Consider the following 16,180-nt stretch of genomic DNA (forward strand, 5'->3'; position numbering starts at 1 on the left):
CACAGGGCCATCCCCCCCTCAACCAAGCCACGCCCACAGAACCGGTAGGGGGAAATTTGAATGTCACCACTGCTTCAAACTATTTTGCTTTGCTGCCGGATAGGTGCAGCTGAACTAAGCAGTTGACAGAGGAGACGAGTGGATTTGCTTCTAGAAGCATCTCAAGATCTTATTTTGCACTTGGAACAATGGCCTGCTGAAAGTCTTTCTAAGCTGAACTGTAAATTTAGTCTTCTTTTTTTTTAAAAAAAGAAAAAAAGTAGTTTGTAGTTTTGGTGAGTTTCTTACAACATGTGGAAATGGATTCTTTCTTGGTGTTTATCAAAATATCAAAAACAGTACTTTTTTTGCATAAACCCACAGAATACTTTGAAAACATCTTGGGTATTCAAGCCAATTCAGCGGGAGAGAAGGTTGCAGGAGATCCTCAACTTATAACCATTCATTTAATGACTTTTACAATAGCGCTGGGGAAAAAAGGAACATAAGATCAGCCCTCAGGACTCTCATAGTATAACCAAAGTTTATGAACAGAATTTGAGTGTATGTATTTATTGACAGTTGCAGTTTCCTGAGTCACGCAATGCCCATTTTGATCTTCTCAACCAATCTCTGACAAGCAAAAGCTGAGGAGGTGGGGTGGGAGCAGGAAGTCAGATTCATTTAATAGCTCCATCATTCACTTAACAACTGCAGTGATTTGCTAAACATGGCCCCAAAAAAAAAGCTTGTGAAATTGGTTGCAACTCACTTAACTATTACCCTGCTTAGCAATAGAAATTCTGATCTCATTTGTGGTCATAAGTTGAGGACTGCCTGTAAATCTAGCCTGGCAGTTGCCAACTTGAAAACTGCTTTTGTTGGGCAGGTTCCTCTGAGAAAGGTCCTTATTTACAATAATTGTTCAAAGAGCTGAGTTATTTCTTTATCAAATGTAGTTTTGCCTGGCCAATCATGTTGACAAACCTGAAGTCCATTTATGCACTCCTCATGACTAACATTTGAAGTGGTACAAAGCAATTCCAGGGGAATGAAAATATAAATTTAAGAACCCATCACACAAGTGTTTGTCCTGCACAATTGTTTAAGCTTCCTCCAGTCTTCTTTGGAATCCTCAGCAGAGAATGATATCTTTAATTTTTTTTTTTGCAAAAATGATATGCATACTTGGGGAAGTAATGGAGAAAAAAAGTGTATGCTAAGGAAAGTATGATACAAGGTTGTGATGTTTTAAAATTATTGGTGAAAACTGGACAGAATGGAATAATGGTTGGAAGTGCAGAGCAGTGTTTTTCAACCTTGGCAACGTTAAGAGGTCTGGACTTCAACTCCCAGAATTCCCCAGCTGGTTCCGCTCAGCTGCCTGGGGAATTCTGGGAGTTGAAGTCCAGTCCCCCAACATTGCCAAGGTTGAGAAATACTGGCATAGAGCGCTGACAGAATGCCCTGTCAATCCAAAACAGATTTATGCTGATTACTAAGTAGTCAAATTCAGGATGCACCAGAGTCGTTTTGAAGTGAGAGGGGAAGATAGTTCTCTCAACTGTAAAACATGTTCAGCTGGATTCCAATTTAGGCTCAACAATCTGAAAAAATGGCACCTATGCCAATTCCCATGCAAAGCAGCTATTCTTATCTTATGTGTTTTTGGATGTCCCTTCCATCCAATTTGATACCTTCTGCATGCCTGTTTCTTAAAAATCTCTTTCTCTGTCCCTTCCAATAGCATCGATTGTTTGGAATTCCACCCCCAAGCCCTAGACCACACAATATGAACAATGTCTGGACACCGTCCTACAATCCGCATGCACAGAAGCAAAAAACAAGATGGCGGTGCCTATGGCACTGCCGAGAGAACCGGTTAAAGGGCGTGGCAGGCCGAGTTACTACCTACTTGACCGAACTGGTATGAACCGGTAAGAACCCACCTCTGCACTGGGGATGTATTGGATTCAAGAAGGTGAGCAAGCATTGTTATAGCTCATTTTCCATTGGCATCAAGATAGAAATTTACATCTTATCAGGGAGGCTCATATGCTAGTATGTTACACTTTTGTCTGTCATATTCTAGTCTGACATCCTCTAGTCCAGTGATGGCGAAGCTTTTTTGGCTCGCGTGCCAAAAGCGGGGGGAGCGCAGGGGGGGAATGTGGGGGCGTGGCACACCCATAATGCTATTCCACAACTTCAGTGCGCATGCGCGCACAACCAGCATCCCCCCTCCATTTTTGACGTGCTTTTTTCGCCCTTCCCAGGCTCCAGAGGCCTTATAGGAGCCTGGGGAGGATGAAAACAGCCTCCCCCCCCCGGGAAGCCCTCCAGAGGCTTCAGGAGCTTCCCTAAAGCCCCCAGAGTGCGAAAAACTGGCCCTAATAGCAAACCGGAAGTTTGGGAACGGACTTCCGGTTTGCTCGTAGGGCCGGTTTCAGCCCTCTGGAGCCTTCAGGGGCTTTCAGGAGGCTTCCCTGAAGGCTCCGGAGGACTAAAAACGACCCTATGAGCAAACCGGAAGTTCCCTGACAAATGGTTCTACTTCGCCATCATGGTTCTAGCCTGTTTCTTCATGTGGAACCCAGCCCTCAAGTAGATGCTTGGCAGTTCCAGCCAGGCACAAAAGCAAAATGAGGTTTGGTAAGGTTGAGCTCCAATCGCTGGTTATGGTTATTTTCCTGGCTTGCTGCTCACGTTGCTCATCATCTCTACTTCTCACTCAAGTTCCATTGTTTCCCGTGGTCCGCCATTTTCCTGATGAAGCACACAGCCCACTTTGTTGTTGAAAAGGCGAGGCAGGCTGCCCTTGTGGAAATGCCTACCCTGGATAGACCGTTCCTTCAAACGACGCTTGTTCCGCTTACAAATCTGCCGGATGTCCCAGATCCTCAGCGTGCCATCGTGGGAAGCTGTGTACAATAATTCATTGTGAATCTGGAACAACAGGGCCATGCTTAGCATCGACAGTCACAACGCGAGACGGAAGCAAAGACAGAGCAATAGCAATAGCAATAGCAGTAGACTTATATACCGCTTCATAGGCCTTTCAGGCCTCTCTAAGCGGTTTACAGAGAGTCAGCATATTGCCCCCAACAACAATCTGGGTCCTCATTTTACCCACCTCGGAAGGATGGAAGGCTGAGTCAACCCTGAGCCGGTGAGATTTGAACCGCTGACCTGCTGATCTAGCAGTAACCTGCAGTGCTGCATTTAACCACTGCGCCACCTTGGCTCTTGCCAAGAGCTCTCTCTTGCTTTCAAAGCAGAGGGGATTATGTGGAAACGTGGTTCAATCCAGTTTCGATCAATACGTATAACTCAAGGGAAAAAAATCTAAAGTCATCCCAATTCCTCATGCAAAAGAAGGAAATAACATTATGAAAGTATGGGTGATTGTATTTCCTTAGCATTTTTTTTTAAACTGTAGGAGTTATTAAACAAAGTAAAAATGTAAAAGCAAAGGAAGAATTTATAAATAATACTGCAGGGTCCTTGGTGCTCTCTGAGCTTGATGGTTTTCTTTTAGATACCCAACTAGGTAACATCATCATTGCTGAGAGAGGGGTTTGCTCTCTGTTTATGTATAGGTAATTTCCCCCATCAGTGAGCAAAGCTCTCTTCCTTCTCGCACTGATGATGTTACTGTTCTGACCTAGGCTTCCTAACACAGTAAAAAGCAGACGCTTAGTCCCCAAAACCCTCTTTTTACTTCAAAGTCTGTGAATTATGTTCTTTCACAGCCCGTAATGAGTCCCAAACAGTTGGAAAGAGTCCTACAGTAGGCTGCCAAAGTCTTTCGGGATAAGGCTGATAAGCGCCCTCTTTTATCTTCCTTGAAACGCTGCCAAAGGCTTACTTGGCAATTAGCTTGGCAAGGCCACACGGAACAAAGAGTCAAAAAGGAGCTTCAGAATGTAAACTGACCAGCATGAACAAAGTTGCTTCCTGCAAAGGCTCACATGCCTTTGCTCCTCCTTTATGTCCTATGGGAGAGACCAATCACCTCCAAGCCTTACTTCCAAGTCATCCCTTCTATCTTAACTGTTCTTGGCTTCTGGCAGATCTGCGCATGCACGCACTGGGAACAGACTCCCTCTGTTCCTCTGCCTCACCAATGTCCGATTCTGGAGGTTCCGGGGGCAGCACCTAACTCCCAAATGGCGCTGGCCCCCTCTCTGCCTCCGACACAGAGCCCTCATCTGAGCCTTCCCCAGACTCCAGGACTGTCCCATGTTCGTCCCCTCATTGTCTGACTCTGCTGCCAGCTCCACAGGCTGCCTGCGGACCACAACACTTACCTAGTTTGGTAATGAAATGCCTGCAAGAAAAACACCAAGCTCTGGGGGTACCAAAAGCTCCACAGTTCAACCCTAAGCTACAAATATTCTCTTCTATTGATAGAAGAGATGAAATGGCCTTATTAATACTTCGGACTGAATATTTCGGAATATGCAGAATATTTAAAATACATGAACAAATTCATCCATAGTAAAATCAGAGAATTTGAAATGTTGACAGCTTACCTGAATGCAGTTAATAACCAATTTATGGCCGCGAAACACTCTTTGCAGAATGCCAGTCTTCGTATTAAAAGCTCGCGCACAAGCATCACCACTTCCCGTAAACACTGATGAGAAAATTTAAGGATGGAGGCTTATTCAGATTATCTTACATTATACATCTCTTATAATATTTGCATCCCATTACATTATAATCCCAAAGGAAAGGGAACAGCTGTTGTGGCGCAGTGGTAAGAACACAGTATTGCAGGCTAATTCTGCTGACTGCCAGGAGTTCGATTCTCACTACTTGAAGATTGACTCAGCTTTTCATCCTTCTGAGGTTGGTAAAATGAAGACTCAAATTCTTGTGGACAATGTGCTGACTCTGTAAACCACTTAGAGGGGGCTGTAAATCACCGTGAAGCTGTATATAAATCTAAGTGCTATTGTTATTGCTACTGCTATTGTAGCCTACAACAATAAAATGGAAAATAAATAAGGGAAACAAATACGATGCTGTAAATATAATATATAGCTCTGCCAAATATCAAAATTGGGGACAAATCATAATAAGATGCAAATGACCTGGTGGAAACAAAAGTAGAGAACAAAATGGATGAAATATTGAGTCTTTTGGATTACCTAAACTCAAATCTATATTATGAATAGGGCAAAATATAAGTCCCTATAAACAACATATATGAGACTATATAGTGTGTTGTTGTTGTTGAAGTTACCCTCTGAAATAGGCTACAAGGGACACACTTTGTAGGTATCAATGAAATTCCTGTGAAAGGAATTCCAAATCCATTTTTGGGGGGATGAGTTCTGTGTTCATTTTAGTTGATTTTCATCCTTTATAAAGCTTATACATGCCTGACTATGTTTTAACTCCTGGAAATTTTAGTACTATCCCAACTTACAACTGTGACTGAGCCTGTCATAAGATGTGACAGTTGTAAAACAGGTAGCCACATGAATGTGCCTGATTTTACCATCTTTTTGTAGTAGTCATTAAGCAAATGGGGAGGGGATCGATTTCCCATTTTGAATACAGGTCAAAAGTATCTTTTTCATGGTCTGTCGTAACTTAAATGGTTGCTAAGCAACTGCTTTTAGGTCAAAGACTACCTGTATTGGAAATGTGCTTGTTTTTCAGAAAACCATGGTTAGTTACTGTATACTGATTTACAATACCATACTATGAACTGAAACTATAATCAGGGAAATTGCTATTAATTGTAATTACAGTAATTCAATGTGGTATACAAAACTAATTAACCATGTGCTGGAATTAGTATTTAAAGTCACTTTTTATTTTATTGCTAACATGAAAAGTCCAATAATGATTGTGTTAAGTGTCCAATAAATTCATTACATAGAAACAATTTAATAAGAAGAAAACAGGAATCAGTACTTTTTGCCACAGATAACTATAGAATTTCCTTTACATCAATAGAGTGATGGATCGGGGAAGAGCAAATCTGTATTTTAAATTCAAGGCAACTGTTCTGTTGCATTTAAATTCATTAATAACATACCAAGACATTCATTCAGGGAACCTAATTTAACTGAAAATCTTGTCAGGGTTCCAAAATTAAATCAGAGTCCAAGGCAATGTATTGCTCAAAGTTCCAATTTATTAAGAGAGCCATGTTGGCGCATCTGGGAAAACCAGAACCTGAAGGCTTCCCGGTTTTCCCACCCAGTTGAAAGTTCAAGATCTTGTTCCCACAACCACCAGCCCATCACATGGTCCAATCATCCACTGCCATGCTGGCAGCTTCCATCCATCCAGTTCCGGTCAGGTGCAGACAAAGGATGACCTTGGCTTTCTAGAAAGAATTTTGTTATGGCTACATATCATCTAACTCTGTACAATCCCCCTCCCATTTTCCCACAATAGAAAATGCTTAGTAGAATAATAGAAAGTGTGGCTGGCCAAAGATCCAAAAGAAAAGATGGCTGCAGGCCTGGCATATCTATTTGGAACATCAATCAATTGTAATCAATCAATTGCAATCTATTAGGAACATCAAGTTACTCTTGAAATGATTTATTAATAGAACCTCATTAGCAATATTGGGTGGACTATTTTACCAGATGAATCTTGTGGTTTAATTTTTGCTATTTATTGATGAGGAATTAACAATTAAAGAAGTTTTTAATAGTAAACAACAAATCTCTGTCAAATATTTACTCCCTGCGCTACTCAAGATTTCATTTCTCAACATTAAAGTGCCCAAATAACTCCTCCCGCATCCAAAATAATTGTCAACCCTGAAGTTGACCAGACTGAAGCCATTTTGGAGTATCAGTGTTGCTACACTGGAGCTGAGAGATAGGGAGGGGAGGGGAATAGAGATAGCTGGGGTTTTGTGGCCAAAACAAAATACTTTCTCCTAGGAACCAAGGGCATTCCCACACCTGCTCCAAGAGAGGAGGAGTGACATTACCAGGGAACTGGATGGCACCTTGATTGGACCTTGTGACTGATTGTTTTGAGAAAGTGAAAAACTGTTGCTTTTAATTAGGTGAAAACCGTGGGAACCTTCAGAGTCGGTTTTCACCAGAACTGTGCCAATATGATATATCCAATAAAACTATTTTTTGAGGAATCTACCTGCCTTGGAGTTTTGTTTACTGTGGGATTATTATTTGGAACCCTGACAATAATATGGGCAGGCCAATTGTCAGCCTTACCAGGTAGGCCTGACAGGAAACACAACCAGCTGAGCTAATCCTACTTTATTGTAAGACTACACTGGCAGAATCTTGTTAGTCAGAAAATACAAACCTCCCTCTTTCTTCTTCACAGCCTGATAAATTAAGACAGGTTCTTTCTGAGTCTCGTTCTCTGCCATCATGCATCTGATCATTTCCTAGGCAGCATTTATTTCTTTATCCCTTCTCTCAATGTTTTTCTCACAATTAAGTTATAATTTAAGAAACAAGGTGTGGAACAGAATATATATATTGGGTTTCTGTCTGGATGGTCTCTTGTGACGAGCCTAATGACAGAGAGTGGAAGTGTGACCTTCCTCCCATACTTGGGCATACCAGGGGTTGTGACTTTAAAGTATATACCTCCCACCCTGGCTGGCTGATAAAGGAGTCGTTCTCTGTAGCTCAAATGGTTAACTCCCTGCCTGGGAGGCAATAGAGCACAGGTTCGATTCCCAAAAACTTGGGTATGGCTAGCTGATGAGAGCTAAATAGCTTGAAATAGATCTATACTAGTCTCCCTTTATTTATTTATCAGCATAAATATAACAAATATATATATATATATATACACACATACATACATACATACATACATACATACATACTTAAAGTCACAACCCCTGGTATGCCCAAGTATGGGAGGAAGGTCACACTTCCACTCTCTGTCATTAGGCTCGTCACAAGAGTCCATCCAGACAGAAACCCAATATTTTTTACTGTTGCCTTTTTTGTTACATTTGTTATATTTATGCTGATAAATAAATAAAGGGAGACTAGTATAGATCTATTTCAAGCTATTTAGCTCTCATCAGCTAGCCATACTTACAGGTTCGAATCCCAGTAAGGGTATGGCTAGCTGATGAGAGCTAAATACCTTGGAAAAAAAACACACGCACGCACACACACACACACACACACACACACACACACACACACACACACACACACATATATATATATGCCTGCAAAGTGCTCCCGGGAGCTGGGGATGGCAAAAATGATTGAGAAAGGGGCCATTTCTTTTCCTCATTTTTGCCCCCTGGCCCTCAGGAGCACTCAGGAGCACTCTAAAAGGGGGCAGGCTATGCATGCCCCCTTTTTTTGGCAAAAAATGGCCTGGTTTTTGCTTGGTTTTGCTCCCCCCAAGCCCCCACTTTGCACGCCTCTCAAGCTCTCTGCATGCCCTGTTTTTCACAAAAATGAGACATGCAGGGGGTTTGGGAGGCATGCAGAGTGCAAAAACCTTTTTTTTTAATTTACCTCTTCAAAATCTTAGTGCGTCTTATACTCCTAAAATACAGCAGTGGTTTTAAACAACAGAACAATTCATTTTCCAATCTAATGTCTTCCAAAAAGGGCATTTTTGTGTGTAATGTGATAGCTCTTCCCCCCACACCCCAATTCCATCTGAAAGATATCCTACTACTGAAAATTATTCCAGGTTTGTTTGTCAAATCCAACAGACCAGCTGTTACCCTTAAAAGCCAGGCATCCCAAAAGCCAAAAGACAACTTAAAAACTTACAAGATTGGGAACGAAATTTTACAGCCACCATACTGTTCCAACTCTGATATCAATAAACCTTGACTTTATTTCCATCGTCTAATCTGGGTGGGGTAACTGAGTCATTCTTTCTGAAGGCCTCCAAGGCCATTTGTAGACTGCTGTAATGAAGCCACTCAAAAGTTTGGCCCGTGCTTTGTTTCTTTCACTAAGAAATAGTGGCTAAAGATTTCTTTTTAAGATGTACTTCATTGTCAGTGTGCAGGTAGTTCTTGACTTATAACCAGTGGTGGGATTCAGCCAGTTCGCACCTACTCAGAAGAACCGATTGTTAACTTTCTAAGCAGTTCAGAGAACCGGTTGTTGGAAGAAATCTCCTTTTATTTTTTCCCACTTCACAGGGCTAATTCTGTAAGGAAGGCAGGAAGGAAATATTCTGGTGTTGTTTCTAGCCTCATCCTTATTGCCCAGCTTACAAAAACTGCCTCTCCGGTTAACCCTTATTACACTGTAACAGCTAAGGCCCATTGACATGAGAGACATTGAGTTGGCCATGCCCACACAGTCACATGACCACCGAGCCACACATACCCAGCTGGTCATTAGGACAGAGAACCGGTTGTTAAATTATTTGAATCCCACCACTGCTTACAACCATCCATCTGAAGTCACAGGGGAACTGCAAAAAGAGATTAACAGTTGGTCCTCTTACTTAAGACCATCACACCATCCCCATGACCAAAATTAGGGGATATTTATGATGGCTACAGCATCCAGGGGTCATGTAACCTTCCCAGCTGGCTTCCAGCAGGTAAAGTCAATATGGGAAGCCATCTTTGCTTAACGACTGCACAATTCATAACAACTGCAGTGATTCACTTAACAACCATTGCAAAAAAAAGGTTGTAAAATCAGCTGGGACTGCTTTAACTACTATCTTGTTTAGCAAAAGAAATTCTGGTTCCAATTGCAGTTGTAAGTCAAGCAATATCTATAAACATATATATGCATATATGCCTGTGGAGGTAAAGCTTTAATCTTGTTGGAAGCCCGAAAAGTTAATTATATAAAATGGGTAGTTGTACAAATGCTTTAAATCAATGAACTAAAGGTACAGACAGTGCATTCTCATAAACATTGGGACCAGTGGTGGGATTCAACCGGTGTAACAACTGGTTCACTAAGTGCTATGTGCACACACAGTGCATTTGAAAACAGCTCAAAAACTCACCTTCTACTGCAGCCCCAGTCAATAAAACAGCTGAGGCGCAGCAATCTGCTCTGCTGCGCCGATCAGCTGGGCTTCAAACAAAGCAAACATGGGTCAGTATAGCGCAGGAGCGAGCGGGCCCACCTGATCGTCGGAGCGAACCAGTTCGCTCTCAGTTGATCGTCGTAGCCGGTTCACCCAAACCGGTCTGAATCTGCTGAATCCCACCCCTAATTGGGACTCTAAGTTTTATTTTTGAGTCCTCTGAAGTAGATTCAAGAAATTGCAAGCTTTTGGATTACTGCAACTTTGACAGGAATTGAATCCTTGTCATTTTTTGGCCCTAGTTCTACATCATATTGAATCTGGTTAATGAGAGGTTGGTAGAACCCTAAAGGAGGTAATTGTCCATCAAGCAGACTTTATTTCCCCCTCCCCCAAATGTTCCCATATTCTATGGGGTTAAACCAGTGTTTTCTGAACAGGGAGATTTCAAGATACGTGGACTTCCTCAACTCTCAGAATTTCCCAGCCAGCTAAAGTACCATACATCTTAAAATTTTCTAAGGATGCTGAAAAATGCTGGTTCTGACTGACTCACTTAGGAATGTTGTGAAAACACCAAATCTGGCCAAATATTTCTCCCAGGAGCATCAAAAGGAGCTGCACAGAAATTGCATTTGAAAAAAACTGGCCAATGACAAAGAATGAGATGGGTAGCAAAGTTTTGGAAATCACTTCCCTGGAGAAGATTGTAGCAGGGATTCTGTATTCCCCAAATGGCAAATTTTGATCTCGTTAGTGTGATGATGAGATCCCCAAGCCACCAAGAAGATCTACAATGGTTAATTAACAGAATAACAGATTTGGAAGGGTCCTTGAAGGTCTTCTAGTCCAACTCCCTGCTCAAGCAGGAGACCTTATACCAGTGGTCCTCAATCTTTCTGGTTTTGTTGACAGTGGCAGCAAGCAGCGGAGAAGGGATGATTCCACACAAACAGCAGGAATGTGCACAAGCGCAAATGGAGTTTCACCTGCTCTCCTGCTCCCCGGCTGCTTGCCCATTTCCCAATAGGCCACAGCCAGGTATTGAGACACAGCCCAGGGGTTGGGGGACCCCTACCCTCATAATTTTAGACAAACAATTGTAGAATCTCTGCTTAATGGTTGAAATCAAGGGTGGGATTCAGCCGGTTCGGGCAAACCAGATGTTAATTTTATATCCGGTTTGCTGAACCGGTAGTTCCAAGGACTGACTGGCCCCAACCATTTTGGATGACAGGTAAGTGCAGGGCCCACGCAGAGGCTCTGGGAGACCAAAAAACAGGCCTCCCGGAACCCAGGAGAGGTCATTTTCGCCCTCCCGGAGGCTCAAACAAAGCCTCTGGAGTCTGGGGAGGGTGAAAACACACACACACAAACACACACTGTGGTGCAGGAGGCAAAGTAGGTCATGCCCACCATGGCCACACCCACCCAGCAACCAGGCAGAGAACCAGTTGCTAAAAATTTTCAATCCCTGGCTGAAATGCATTGTGCAAACTATTTAACGGCACGAACTGGGTATAGCTAGTCTAGAGAGAATGACTAGGGGTGTCACAATAGCAGTCTTCCAATATTTGAGGGGCTGCCACAGAGAAGAGGCGTTCAACCTATTCTCCAAAGCACCTAAAGTTAGGACAAGAAGCAATGGATAGAAACTGATCAAACAGAGATGCAACCTGGAATTAAGGAGAAATTTCCCGACAGTGAGAACAATTACTCAGTGGAATGGCTTGGCTCCAGATGTGGGTTTTCCATAGCTGGAGATTTTAAAGAAGAGATTGGATAGTCATTTGTCTGAAATGATATAGGGCCTACTCAGGCAGGGGGGTTGGACTAGAAGACCTTAAAGTTCCCTTCCAAATCTGTTCTTTTGCATTCTGCATTCTATTCTGTATAAAAAAAATAGGAAGACAGAGGTAAAAGGTAAGCTACATGTAATTTACTCATGACAAAGATCTCTATCTCCCCACTTTAAAGCTCTATTTACAAATAACTCTGCCTTATGCTCTAACTCTGTCTTACGCTCCTGTCCATATAGATAGAAAGAGCAAGTAAAATATGCCATAGATTTGAAAATATAGGGGTATCCAGCCTTTAAGATTTGGTAAATTCTGCAAATGCTGCCTAAAGAATTCTGGGAACTGAAGTCCACAAGTCTTAAAATTGCCAAGGTTGGACATCCCAGCAGTAGAGTTTACTATACATTTTCTTGATATTTTCAATGTACACCTGTTGATCACAAAGAGAATGCAGGACAGACCAAATATCAGTCAGGTTAAATGGACTGTATATAACATTGCTACATATCCACAATACAAATGAGTTGCTAGTGTCAACACAGCCTGGAAGGATATGAAATTGCTTGAAACAAAAAAAAAAGACATATGAAAGATTTGAAAACCCAGTTTCCTCTTCTCACTGACAAATCAAGAAAGCAAACCAGCTTTGCCAACTGCTGGGACGATTTTATACCATCTGGAAGCATTTATTTATTTTTAAATGAACAAGATTTGGTCTGCTGTTCAAGAAAGGAAGAGAGTTGACGGCATCCTGCCTTTTTCTGAAAATTTATCCGGGATTACCAGAAACTGCTTTCATTTCTGAATTGCTTTCCAGGAAGGGATGGGGTATAGTTAACCAAGCACTGAGACAGTGGTAGGTCTTTAAGAAAGCCAGAGCAGAGAATTGACTTTCAATATGGTGAAAATGTAGGGCCAAGGTGGAAAAATCCAGGTTTAATCCCACAAATTATTATAGAAGCTCTATAATGACTTTGGGCCAGTCCCTCTCTCAAGCCCATGAGCACGTGTGATGTAGTGGAGCAGATATTGGACAAAGAATGGGAGATCTGGATTATGTTTTCTCTTCTAGAAAGCCAAGGAGATAACTTTGGAGGTGCAACACAACAGAAGCACGCTTTAAGGCCAAGATAGAAAATGTGAAGAAGATACGACTTGCTCCTCCTTAATTCACTGGAGCAGTGATGGTGAACCTTTTTTGGCTCCTGTCCCAAAAGCAATGGGGAGCACAGGGGGGTTGTGCACTGGCGTGCCACACCCATAATTCTACGCGTGCAGGGGAAAAAAACCCTGCTTTTGCCGCAGTTTTTTTTGACTTCCCAGGTTCCAGAAGCTTTCTAGGAGCCTGGGGAGGGCGAAAACATACTCCCATCCCCCGATGCCCTGAAACCTCCAGAGGGTGAAAAACGGACTTATGGGGAACCCGGAAGTTCGGGAATGGTGACCTCCGGTTTGTCTGCAGGGCCGATTTTCAACCTCTGGCTTCCCTGAAGGCTCCGGAGGTCGAAAAATAGTCACTTCCAGTTTGCTCGAAGGGCCGGTTTTTGCCCTCCGGAGCCTTCAGGGAAGCCTCCTGAAGGCTGGCCAGCTGACAGGGCAACTCCTCGCGTGCCCTGACAAATGGTTCCCCATGCCACCCGCGCGCCATAGCTTTGCCATCACGGCACTAAAGCAGTGTCTCTCAATCTTGGCAATTGGAAGATGTGTGGACTTCAGCTCCCAGAATATCTTAGGAGGTATGAAGTATGAAGTATCTAGCCAATATTGTTTCTGGGAGCTGAAGTCCATACATCTTCAAGTTGCCATGCTTGAGAGACACTGCAATAGAGTATTAGAAGGAAGGGAAGGAAAGCTCAATCCGGTATTTCAAGATTTGCCTACTATCACCTACATCAGAGGTCAGCAACCCTCAGAATTTCAAGGGAGAAGAAATAAACTTAAAACAGCCCTGCCTTGAGTTTGCTTGGTATAAGATGTAGTAAATAGGAGGGACACGGGCGATCCGCTGCAGGGCAGGGCTGAGGATTACGTCCAATTTCTCGCGGACAAGGTTGCTCGGCTCCGGGCGGACCTGGACTCCAATCCTGCAGAACCAGCCGAGGCACTAAGGGATAATCTGGTAAGCCATCGCTGGATTGATTTTCAAGCTGTTACCCCTGAGGACGTGGACAAGGCGATGAGAGCTGTTGGCACCTCCACATGTGTGCTGGACCCGTGCCCCTCCTGGCTGGTTGTAAACAGCAGAGAGGTGACACAAGGCTGGATCCAGGCGGTTGTTACCGCCTCCCTTCGGGAGGGGGTCTTTCCCCCCGCTTTAAAGGCGGCGGTGGTGAGACCCCTCCTGAAGAAACCATTCTTGGATCCAGCCATTTTAAACAACTATCGTCCAGTCTCCAACCTCCCCTTTGTGGGGAAGGTTGTTGAGAAGGTGGTGGCCTTTCAGCTCCAGCGGTCCTTGGAGGAAGCCAGTTATCTCGATCCATTCCAGTCTGGCTTCAGACCTGGCTACAGCACAGAAACCGCTTTGGTCGCATTGACCGATGATCTCTGGAGAGCCAGGGATGGAGACCATGCCTCCATCCTGGTGCTCCTTGATCTCTCGGCGGCTTTCGATACCATCGACCATGGTATCCTTCTGCGACGACTGCGGGAGGTGGGGGTGGGAGGCACTGTTTTACAGTGGTTCTCCTCCTACCTCTCGGACAGGTCGCAGTCGGTGTTAGTCGGAGGGCAGAGATCGACCCCTAGGCCCCTAACACATGGGGTGCCGCAGGGTTTGGTCCTGTCCCCCCTTCTTTTCAACATGAAACCGCTGGGTGAGATCATTCGACGGCACGGGATAAAATACCATCAATATGCGGACGATACACAGTTGTATCTGTCCGCCCCATGCCAACTCAATGAAGCGATGGACGTGATGAACCAGGGTCTTGAGGCTGTTAGAGACTGGATGGGGGTTAACAAGCTTGTGCTCAATCCAGAAAAGACCGAGTGGCTGTTGTGCTTCCCTCCCACGAATTGGCCAAGTGTTCCATCTCTCAGGCTGGGGGGTCAAATTGTACGCCCCTCAGATAGGGCTCGCAACTTGGGAGTCCTCCTGGACCCTCAGCTGACTTTTGAACACCATTTGTCAGCTGTAACCAGGGGGGCATTCGCCCAGGTTCGCCTGGTGCACCAGTTGCATCCCTACCTGAACCGGGAGGCCCTCACAACAGTCACTCGTGCCCTTGTGACCTCTAGGCTGGAGTACTGCAACGTGCTCTACATGGGGCTGCCCTTGAAGAGTATTCGGCGACTTCAGCTGGTCCAGAATGCAGCCGCGCGAGTGATCATGGGTGCACCTCGATTCCCCCACATATCCTCCGCGAGCTGCACTGGCTGCCTGTTGATCTCCGGGTGCGCTTCAAGGTGCTACTTGTCACCTACAAAGCCCTTCATGGTATTGGATCTGGGTACTTGAGAGACCGCCTACTGCCAATCACCTCCACTAGACCGATAAGATCGCATAGATTAGGCCTCCTCCGAATTCCATCAGCCACCCATTGTAGACTGGCAACTACTCGGAGGAGAGCCTTCTCGGTGGCTGCTCTGACCCTCTGGAACGAACTCCCCATGGAGATCCGGACCCTCACCACCCTCCAGACCTTCCGCGCCGCACTTAAAATCTGGCTATCCCGGCTGGCCTGGGGTTAAAGATTCTAACCCCTACTCGAATTGTATGACTGTTGAGTTCTTAAATGATGTAATGCTTTATGTTGTAAATTGTTTGTCCTTCCCCCACCCCTTTTGAACTGTGAGCCGCCCTGAGTCCCCCCAGGGAAAAGGGTGGCATACAAATAAAGTGAACTGAACTGAACTGAAAGTGAACCTCTGACAGGTTCTCAAGGCTCAGTTATGATGCCTACAAGAATAACAACAGCATAGCATTTAGACTTATATACCGCTCCATAGAGCTTTATAGCACTCTGTAGGAGGTTTACAATATCAGCCTCTTGCCCACGATAATCTAGGTCCCCATTTTACTGCCCTTGGAAGGATAGGCGGCTGAGTCAACCTCGAGACGGTTAGGATCGAACTCCCAACTGTGGGCAGAGTTTGCCTGCAATACTCCATTCTAACCACTGTGCCACCATGGCTCCTAACAATGAAAGGCATTTTTGAAGTTCTTGCTGCTGACATTTCCTACAGAAACAGCGTTGGTGAGATGGTGAAGATGTAAAGATACCGAATTGGCTTTTAATTAGATTGGTTTTGGTCTCACCTTTACCAACTTAGAGTAGCTAAAAGCAGTAAACATTCATAATATTCCTTCCTCTCCACTTTTTCTATACAACAACCACCTTGTGAGGTGGTTGGGATAAGAGAAACGGATTGGCCCACTAAATTGCCTTTCATGCCTAAAA

General features: G+C 44.1%; 1 protein-coding gene across 1 annotated transcript in view; it reads right to left on the reverse strand.

Moving 5' to 3' along the window:
- Positions 1 to 2,706: 2,706 nt before the first annotated feature.
- Positions 2,707 to 16,180, reverse strand: part of WDR86 (WD repeat domain 86) — a 30,519-nt gene continuing 17,045 nt past the window's right edge. Inside the window, exons 5-6 of the mRNA XM_032234953.1 lie at positions 4,515 to 4,618; positions 2,707 to 2,925 (exon numbers count right to left, since the gene is read on the reverse strand). Coding sequence (XP_032090844.1) covers positions 2,707 to 2,925; positions 4,515 to 4,618 — 323 coding nt within the window. The remainder of the gene's footprint in view (positions 2,926 to 4,514; positions 4,619 to 16,180) is intronic.

This window comes from Thamnophis elegans, chromosome Z (genome assembly GCF_009769535.1).
Source record: "Thamnophis elegans isolate rThaEle1 chromosome Z, rThaEle1.pri, whole genome shotgun sequence".
NCBI classification, from domain to species: Eukaryota; Metazoa; Chordata; class Lepidosauria; order Squamata; family Colubridae; genus Thamnophis; species Thamnophis elegans.